The sequence below is a fragment of the Meleagris gallopavo genome, chromosome 7 (genome assembly GCF_000146605.3).
Source record: "Meleagris gallopavo isolate NT-WF06-2002-E0010 breed Aviagen turkey brand Nicholas breeding stock chromosome 7, Turkey_5.1, whole genome shotgun sequence".
Classification (NCBI taxonomy): Eukaryota; Metazoa; Chordata; class Aves; order Galliformes; family Phasianidae; genus Meleagris; species Meleagris gallopavo.
Genome location: NC_015017.2, coordinates 11905347 through 11915583, shown reverse-complemented (window position 1 = coordinate 11915583; position 10237 = coordinate 11905347). Strand labels below are relative to the sequence as shown.

The window sequence follows — 10237 nt, the reverse complement described above, 5'->3', positions numbered from 1 at the left end:
TTGCCCAGCTCTGTAACTTAGAATGTTTGCAAAAGGGGATTAGGGGGAGGCGGGGAAGGCAAAGCAGCCAATGATATAGCCCCTGCCCAAATGACAGTTAATCAATTTTAGTATAACTCCTTAGTCTGAACTATTTGCTTAGGTTTCCCTCAGTTATTCTTAAGTTATGTTTCTTTCAAGTTTTTCTTAAAAAGAATCTTACTAAGCTAAGTTAGTTATGCCTCTCTAAAAAGTCAAGGTAAGCAGATATATGTGCATTACAAGGTGCACAGACACAGGTGCCTGCTGCCCATTGGAAGGGCTCTGATGCACACACTAGGAGGAATGAACTAGTGATTTACAGATGTCCTCAGATTTGCCTCTCAAAAAGCAATCCAAACCTGCCTTGAGCAGTAGGGTACAGGGGAATTACGCTTCTGGAGATCCTGGTAGCTGCACAAGGTTGGTGCTGTTACTAACGACTGTCCGAGCAGCATGGGAAGCGTGTTCTATCCCTCTTCATTAAATGCAAGTTTGAGATCCAAGGCTGTCGAGTCAACTTTTCTCACTAGATCCTAATTCAAACTGAATAGAGAATTTATTCTCCAACTGCTAACAATTAAATACCTCCAAAGTTCTCAGAACTTGACCATGGAAGCAGACTGGTTGCTAGAGAAGAGCATCACTGTCAGGACTAAAATCGCAGAAGAGCCCTTCAGACCTGCAATAATATACACTCAAAAAAAGCAGCTTAGCCTTCCCTGGTCTTGCACACAGGCTGTGGCCAGGCTACTTTCACACACACACAATCCCTCTGTCTGCACACATCTGCCTCTGACATCTTTCTTCGCAGAGTAGAAAGACACTGCTTTTGTTTTACATGAGCACTCATGGAAGAGTCGCTGATTAAGTTAAGCTGGTTAAAAGAGGTAGCTTCTCCTTTCTCCATTAAAAGCAAAAAAAAAACAAAACCCTCAACCCCACACACAACCAGTTACCCTCTCTAAACGATCAAACCAAGACCACAACACAACACGTGCTGAGCTTTTGCTTTTAAACAGAGTTGTTTGTGCTAAAAACTCAGATGCTTGTTTCTACAAACAGGATGTTCTCCTCACACCATGATCTAAACTAAGAATAAACCCCAAACTTGTTCCACATCAGAAATAACACTAGCAACATGTTAGAAAATACACGACAGAAGCAGGTGCTATAAATGAAATCTGATGGAGACTACTGGGCCTTTCTGTCCCCAAAAGGTTATTGTGCTCCAGATTTCTCCCTCTGTAGGTGCTGCTTATGAAGTTTCAGGATGCGAAATGCTCAGTTATTATAGATCAATTATCATTGATATATAAGCATCTGTACATTTATATACATGAATATATACATGCTGTATGATACAGATGCTGTACTGTGTCTTTGCTATACCCTCTTTTCAGAATCATTCTGCATTTTAGCAGGTAAAACACTCCTGCTCAATGGATGATTTTGCAAACTCCCATTACTTCATTAGAACATGCTTTCAACAGTTTTCTGCCTGCACCTGCAGATCCCTGGGAGTCTGTAGACTATTCTAAAGGACTTGGAGAAAAGCAAGACTTTCAAAAGACAAAAATGAACAGATCTTTACTGGAAAAGTTTAAGGATCTGCAAATCTGCCAAAAACTTTCAATATGAAGAACTTAGAGATAAATGAGTTTATCACAGGGATCTGTTGTTAACAACTGTAACAGTTTTAACACATGCTTCTGAAGCACAGAATAATGCAATTCCACTGTATTTATACAAGAAAGCATATTTGGATTTTTAAAGAATGGATAAACTACTATCAACATCTAGTGCCTTCTGTGTAGTGTAAGGTACAGGGCTTTGTTCCTGAATCTAAGGGTGATAAGTTTAAGTTGTATTGGTTTTACTATGTTTCAGTGACACAATGGATTTTGGTAACAGAGGGAGAACCCGCTGCAACATGAGGCTCACCTACTCTCTGTTAGTCATGGGAATGTTCTGTGTGACACCATCCCTCTGCCATAGCCAGATTGATCCACTGACTCTTGGGCGAGCAGACCCTCAGTGCTGGGAATCATCCTCAGCTGTCTTACTGGAGATGAGGAAGCCTCGCATTTCTGACTCTGTCAGTGGCTTTTGGGACTTCATGATCTTCTTGAAATCATCAGAAAACTTGAAACACGGGGCTCTGTTCTGGGACCTGGCTCAGCTATTCTGGGATATCTATGTGGACTGTGTGCTCTCCAGAACCCACGGCCTAGGAAGAAGACAGCTTGCAGAAGCTCAGCAGAGGATCACTACTCTACCTTCTCAGTTCACAGGGCGAAACCAAGGTTACTACTCCTTTAACCAAGGTTACTACTCCTTTAATATATCTCACAAGCAGTAAACAGTCCAGGAAAGGATGAAAATGCGGGCTTATATTGCTTGTGATAATAGCAAAAAAAAAAAAATTTCCTAATAACGTAGACTTAAGCTGTCATTAGAGTTTCATTTTATGAGAGTTGGGCAGAAAAGGCAGGAGTAGAAAATAAAACATTGGAGGATTCAAACAAAGACAGCTGCTCAGCAACTGAACAAAGATATTCTTCAACACCAGCAATTTAGTCAGTGTTGTGCCACAGACAGGCTAGTGCCATGTTCCTCATTCTGAGAAGTATGTTAGTCCAGGAACAGTCATAGTGGTGTTGCTGGGGAGAACAGCGCTCTTTCAGCAGACGACTAAGGATACGTTTAATTGCCATTTAGTAGTCAACCACTACATGGTCATATTTCTAGGTAACTTGGTCCAAGATGTAATGGAAACAAACCTAGCACTCAGGTGCAAGCAGGCTTTCAGACACAGCTATAGATTCAGAAAGAAAGGGATCTATGACACTAAAGTGCTGCAATTCCTTATCACTAGGTTCCCTACCTGAGAGCAGAATCTACAGACTTAAAGAAAGAATCTCCATAGGCAGTAAGGCAAGAGCTAGTACTTCACAGTAAGATCCACAAAAGGTAGCATGTCACTTAGCTTCCTTGTTCCCAATGGAAAAATATAGCACAGCTTTTCCTAAATCTCATTTTTCTACAAGGCTTCAGTTCTAATCCTGCTACCAGTAGGTACATCTTTCCTGGAAAATATCATCTTTCAGAAAGGGACAGTGTTATGCTTTAAAAGGATTCAGATCCTTATCACCACTTCCTAAATCAATGTTTAAATTATTAGGATTTTGGGGCCAGTGTCCATAGAATAACAAAGAACCTCTCTGGGCAGTTACCTATTAGGGTGTCTCTGAAGAAGAACGTGAAGTTAGCATTTTTTCTGTCCCAGTGACACTATACCACTGGACAGTAGTGCTCTTATCCACAAATCTTAATTATGTGTACGTGTGTATTGGAACATAGGACTCAAAAAGAAGAATCAAGAGGTCCTTACACCCATTACCTACAAAGAGTATTTTAGCCATTAACGTAGGAGATGGAAGCTGTGTTTGAATCAATCCGCTCAGACTGAAGAGGAACTTGTGCAGTGACAGTTACTAAACTGAGTCAAACAAACATTATCTCACAAAAGAAACAAACTGCTGTCCCGGTAAGGCCAGTTCTTGCACTTCTGGGTATAAGTAGAATGTAGCTTTAGTACTGCTGCCTCACGTGTCTATTAAAAGCTGAGAGAACAATCAGGCGAAAGCAGCTGATGAATTTTGTCTTTTCCCCAGGATTGCAGCTTTGAATTTTGTTGCCTAAGTTCCCTGAGCCTTTTCTTTGCCACTGACTCCTCATATCATGCTTTGATTTTCCTAAATAAACAACTGTCTTCAAGACTAGTAGTCAAGATTAAGAGTAACAGCATGATATCTTTTGAAGTACGATTTTTTGTTTTGTGATTAATACCAACTTTTGTTTACTCTTATACAAAGGGATCTTAAGCTACTACTAAATATTCACACTTTAAAAGAAACACAAACTCCTCCCTCCCTCCCCTCTTCCTTCCCATTCTTTGACCACTTTGTTTTGTAAATCGCAACGAGCTGGCCTGGTTTCACTGCACAATTGATTATCACCAGTTGGAAGCAGGCACCTTATAACAGTGTCAATTAAATTTTTATTTCTTCGAGGAGCTAGCTAACCTCTCATTCACGATTCCCAGTTTCCTAACAAAGTCAGCTGCTTCAATCTTTGTAGCCCCTGACCCTTCTGCCTTGCTTAGTGAAAGCAGAAATCAACTGTTAATTGCAGAGATAAATCACACCCTAGAAAGTGATAAGAAATTGAATTACTACTTATTATGTAATGCAAAGATATGTACAAGCCTGTTTTCTTATCTCAAAGAGTAGCATTAACTGCATTTGAATGGCTTTGTATTCTCCATTCCACATCTACATAGGCAGGCATGAGTTGGTTTCAGTAGGCTAGTTTTAGAAGAGTCAACCAGTGCTGTTACTTCTACAACTGTTGATAACTTCTCTATTTGAAATTTTTTCATCTTAAGCTCTTAAGCATTTATAACAACTGCATTTTTAACTTTTTTTTTTTTGAATGGCAAACTGTCATAAACCAGAAATAATCTGTAAGTTACGTACACTATAGTTCTTCAAGCATAATGAACTAGAAAAAACAAGACAGATCTGGACTTGGCACAGAAATACTGGTGTTGAAGTATCATTATTGTCATCCTGACAGATTGCTGAACTAGAAGATAAATCCCATGAGATCATTCTGAAGATTGAGTAATACAGAACCAGAAAATGGCTTGGGCCAGAAGGGACTGTAAAGATCACCTAGTTCCAACTCTCAGTACCAGGAAGTAGCAAGAACTAAGCTTGTTAAAGAAAACCAACCAACCAAAAACCAACCAAACCTGTAAAGCCAAAGAAACTAAGAAAGTCTTTGGTAAAGCTTGCAAGTAGCAACGAACAGAACTATTCCGACACATCTAGGAAGCACCTCCACACTTCTTCAAACTTTGCCTTTTGGGAAAACAAGTCTGTCTGACTGTGTACTAAGACGCTGGTAGAAGTAGCTCAGTTTCAGGCTTACAGTTTTAAACACTGTTTTCTGTACCAGATCAGCCCTGCTTGGCTCCTGATTGTAGTTACCAATAGGTCTAGAGATACTCTAAACTCTACATAATCCACAAAAAACATAACTTAAATATAGCAATTTTGATTTTTGATATCTGACAAACTATCCCAGTTTTCTGAAACCCTACTTAAACTAACTGCATAAAAACTCCCTCGATAGCCTACAAAGAGGCACTAGCCACCTTTAAATTAAGCAGGGGAAAATCCTTTAGTTATCTGACCAACGTATCTTTAATCAACCATTTTCTTCCTTTCCCAAAACTCAAACACTACAAAAAAAAACAGGTTTCAAGAAATCACTTAATGCTTTACAACAGAGCAATTACAATTAAATACATCATAGTTACAACAACTTTCAATGAGCCAAAATAAAACCTTAAAAAAACATACAAGGAAAATAAAGCTTTTGTACTTACGGTAAATCTTTATGAAGAGCTGCTGTACAAGACTCTCCTCAAGACACGTAGCACAATACCAGCACAAATAATTGAAGATTACAAATTAAAAAAATACTCTCTACTCTGCCTCTCTCCTCCTCACCCAGCAGTCTCTCTATTACCTCATCACTCAGCGTGACCACAGCTGTGCACACCTCCCTCACAGGTGCAAGTAACTAGGCTCAGATGAGCTCTTGCACATAGCCCAACTGCCAAGGATAAACAACTTCTTGTCCTAGTTCTGCTAGGGTGCTAAGGAGAGTAGTGAGGTAAAGACTGCTGTATTAAGTATTTGAAGTCTGGTAAGTAAATGCATGCTGTGTTAATCAGTTACTTTTTTAGAAGGCTAAGGTGTCAAAAATTAATACAAGCCACTCTATTGCCTCTTGGAGATTATTGCTAAGAAAATATTCCATAGTTCCTCAAGGAAATAACAAACTTGCTACTAAATAGCAAGAGAGATCTCATTCATTGTGCAGAAAGGTTAACAATAAGGTATTGAGTTTGTAAGATTGTGTGGACTCCAACACATAGCTCTAACCCTGCTAACTACAAGTAAAAAGGTTCTATAGGAAGGCTAAAATGGAAGGCCTGTGATGAAGGGAAAGACCAGAGTGGTTTGTCAGTGAAAGGCAACTTGCAAATGGAGAAATAAAACTATCACCAAAATGAGAGGTTTGGGGCCACAACATGTAGTTATTACTGAGAATATTGGGACAGCAACAGCTAAAGATGGAGGAAACATGAATGTGGGAAACTGAGCACTCAGCAGCTCTTTGTCATTTTGAAATTAATTACTGATATGTGTTTTAATATCACTTTTCAGGGATGTTCGCTTATATTCAGAGGTCACCTGTTCTGAGGAAGAAAGACTTGTTTGAAGATTTAATAAAAAACCACAAGCATAAGAGTAAATCTACGTTACTTGGAAGAATCATTGGAAGCTAGGGAAAAAGAGGAAATGACGCGCTTAATCCAAGATTCAACTTGTAGATTTTTTTTAAAACTATTTCTCTTCAATTTTTGCATTTTAAGTCTCACTGATGTTAATTTACAGGTGTACAAATGCCTATAACTAGTACTGTATCTGATTAACTTCTGGGTTGTTGCTTTGTTTTTGTGTTGTTTTTTTCTTAAGTGCCTATGAATTTAGTCTCCCTAATAAATGCATGATTTATAAGCAATTGCCGACTTCAATCTGAATGTATATCAGGCTTTTTGTAACGCATGTGACCTATTCAAACTATTTTCTTTGCCAAAAGTGCCAAAGCAGGAAAAAACTAGTCCTCTGATGAGACATTGACAAACAGGGCATGAAGTTGCCCGAAACCTCCCCCGTTGTCACTGCTGCACACACATACAAAACAGCCACTGCTGAAAGACATCATCCTACTAAAGAAAAGTAGTACTTTTTTTTTTTCTATTAAAAATATCTCCAAAGGACTTTGAAGTTTACCAGCAAAAAGTAAAATGAAAGACTTTAATAGGTGTCACCAGCTCCTCTCTTTGCTTTCATAGGACATTTTTATGGTATTTCCTTAGATTTCTAGTTAGACAAGTGCTTCATAAAATGTAACATATTCTCACAAAGTATTTAAACAAAGGAATTCTCATACATGACTTAAAATTGCTTCGCTTCTTTCTTTTAGCTTGCAAGCTGTTTGTAACCAAGTCAGTTTCCTCTGACCGTTACTGATAACTCTCAAAGGCAATTTGATGTTATAATAATAATAATATATATTATATTATTGATTATTATACCATTAATGTACCGGATGTATGCAAATACAAAATCCAGCTTTCCAGGGTAGGTCTATTTAGTCGCTCAGTCAAAGCTTCTTTCCTTGAGCATATGGCAATATTTGTCTTTTCCTTCACAAAATATCCAAATCAAAACTCATTTGCAGAAGCATTGTAGGTGTTCAGCAACTTGTAGAAGTAGGTTCAAGTAGAAAAATGTGTAAATGAAATCTTGACATGGCTATTGGACCTGAAGAAAATAAATGTTATTCATCATCCCATTGGATGGAATCCTGATTTTACAAAAGCAGACAGCAAACCTCAAGAAGCCTCCCAAATTCAGTGGGATTGAATGCGTGCTTAAAGTTGAGCATTCAAAGAATCATGTAAATGTGCAACTGAGAAGTGATCATGACAGCAATGTGAGTACAGGAGCATGCCCCCACCTGCCCCTGCCTGCAGCTACTGCCTGAAAGAGTGCTCTGCTACCATGCGGGAGGGAGGCAAGGGTATTGTTACAACAGATCTGCTTGCTCTCTTTCTACTGTTGTTAATGATCTAAATTATATTAATGTATTTAGAAGCCCTGCTATGCACAGCTTTCTACTAACACAAGAGAGACCATCTTCATGCACAATCCCTACAGTTACCAAGACTAGCAACGAAGTACAGCTGGATGCCCAGCCAAGTATGACTGGAACTGTAGTAGAACAGATTCTGTTCTCATATGCTTTCAAGCTCTAGAAAACAACAACAACAAAAACAGAATGTAAACAGGTACTGTTAGACTCTGTTCCATAGCACCCTTTGGGAAGAGGCTAACACATCGAAATTTTATGTTCCTTCTAAATAAGAGGATCTCTTAGAAAAGGGCTACTGGCAGCTTTTTCCTTCATTCAGACAGTAACAGAAATTGAGAAATACCACTGCTGGTCAAGCAGATGTTTAGCTTAAATAACAATACTGTTCTGCTTCAGCAAGTTCTTTTATTAACAGACTGTATCACCGTTTGGTCTTCAAAGAAATCGGCAGGGAAGGATTAATATTAATAATATTAAGAGAGACTTAAGAAAACAGATGAATCTTAAGCATAGGTCCCACTATAGAAAATATGTGGAAACTGCTGATGTAAAGGAGATGATCTGTGTTATTAATTGTGCTGAAATCAATTAAAAGAAAAAGGGAGGATAGTTAAATTTCATTTAAACATGTATAGAATTCCTACATGAACTCCTACCTCATTTTCTTCTCTCTGAAGGACTCACAGCTTAATTCTGTTTTACATTGAAGGTCTTATGTCATCCAGATCTCAGTGACTTGGCATAAAATCACAGCTGGATGATGCTGTTTGAGATTGATTCATTTATTATAAACTGGGGCATCCTAAGTTGGTTGCATTAAGAAAAAGCAAATACAGTGAGGATTAGATGTAAGCAGGTTTGCTGTACTGTCTCAAAATAAATTAAAGTTGTTTCCTATCCTCTCCCCTGTGAACTTCTTAGCAGATCTTGGCATGACCCAGGATTGTTTCTGATCCTGGCTTCCAGTTCCTCAGTCTGAACATGGCAGGAGAAGGGTGGAATGAACATTTATGACTGAGGTTGCTTCACTGTGTGCAGGACTGAGTAACAACAAAATAAAGTCTTGAGACTTTGCCCTTTTCATCTCATAGAGACCTAGCAAGTAATTAATTGCTTACTGATGTGGAAAATACTTCCTTGAGTCTTCACTTGCTGCCACGAAGTGAAAGTTAAATGCTAAGAGGTTCAGGGATATTTCAGAGATATTCATCCATTAGCATTTGTGTTCCAGGCCTGTCCCATACTGCATCTGACCAAACTAGTATTTGTCAACTGATTTTGATTCATATTCACCTGCTCTGAAGAGTATTTAAAGCCTTGTCAGTAATTGCTGTATATCTTCTCATAATAGCCAGCTATGCTGTTTGGATTGTTGTTTGCATCTCCTGGCACAGGTATATTGGAAAAGCTACTTATCTGTTTATGCGAGAATACAGAGGTATGCACTTCCTAGCAAACTCTCTGCTATTTGTTTCCTCCTTTCTGGAGTCTTTCTTTGTCAGTTAGTTTATTTACCTTCCATCCTCTTTACTCTTCATTTGCTAGAGACAATCTGTTAGCTATAGTTGCATACCATTATTTGTTGCTGTAATTCTTGGATGTTTGTGTTGTATGTACTTAAGGCTTTTGGTGACTAAAACTACGAGAAAAAAAACAGGAACATTCAACACCATCACTACCAGCCACAGTATCAGGTCTTTCAAGAAAGTAGCTGAGTTGTTATGAACAGAAACGAGATTTTTAGCCATTTTCTAGGCAACTCCTGTATCTTCGAGATTATGACACATTGTGAAAAAAAGACGATAAGGAAATATGTGGAAAATTAAGTGGTCCGCTGTGCAAATCTTCAGCACTACACTTTTAGCGTTTTTCATTGAGACATTAGTCTCAAGTGTTTCATCATACATGAAACTAAGTTTCAGAATATGCAATTTCCCCCCCCCTTTTTCTTTTTTCCCAAACTCAATTTGTTTTCTTAGTCACCACAAACTAATTCCTATAAAAATTAGGAGTCTTTTCTCTCTTGGTGAGCTGGTATATTTCAAGTTACTCAACTAAAATCCTTAAAAACATGCAAATTGTTCTTGAACCATGACTGGTTTTGAGCACAGATCTTTAAAATACTTCCATGTACTATCAGAAAAAAACGTTTTCCTTGTATCTGTCACCCTGAAGGGATACAACACAATTCCTATCAAGTAATTAAAGCAAGACACATCAAAAACTAAGAGGAAAGAAATGGGCTGAAGAATCACACTTAGTAAATTTGCCATCAGTTCATATGGTAACTTGATAAATAGTTAGCAGTTCAAAGGAGGAAAACACCTGATAATAACGTTCAGATCTTTAGCATGTCCTATCTTCACCCATTATCTTAGCCTGCAGAATGGCTGTTAATAAAACAATATGCAATTATGAC

At 38.3% G+C, this 10237-nt stretch overlaps 2 protein-coding genes across 3 annotated transcripts in view; one reads left to right on the top strand and one right to left on the bottom strand.

Moving 5' to 3' along the window:
* DYTN (dystrotelin) overlaps window positions 1-10237 on the bottom strand; it is a 56001-nt gene that overhangs the window by 20981 nt on the left and 24783 nt on the right. The gene's annotated exons all lie outside the window — the stretch shown is intronic.
* Window positions 1821-7571, top strand: FAM237A (family with sequence similarity 237 member A). Of its 2 annotated transcripts, none has more exons than XM_003207483.4 (2): window positions 1821-2324; window positions 6324-7571. In XM_003207483.4, exons 1-2 carry the CDS (start codon window positions 1916-1918, stop codon window positions 6443-6445), a joined length of 531 nt encoding a protein of 176 aa, XP_003207531.1. In that variant the 5' UTR covers window positions 1821-1915; the 3' UTR covers window positions 6446-7571. The 2 variants fall into 2 exon arrangements, with proteins under 2 accessions (XP_003207531.1, XP_010711789.1); XM_010713487.3 differs by having other exon boundaries at window positions 1823-2345; window positions 6324-7570.

What these genes read in the sequence shown, in the direction of transcription:
- FAM237A (XM_010713487.3), top strand. Translation starts at nt 1,916, where the DNA reads ATGGATTTTGGTAACAGAGGGAGAACCCGCTGCAACATGAGGCTCACC. An exon ending in TTACTACTCCTTTAACCAAG is followed by an intron (nt 2,346 to 6,323) that starts GTTACTACTCCT and finishes ATCACTTTTCAG; the next exon opens with GGATGTTCGCTTATATTCAG.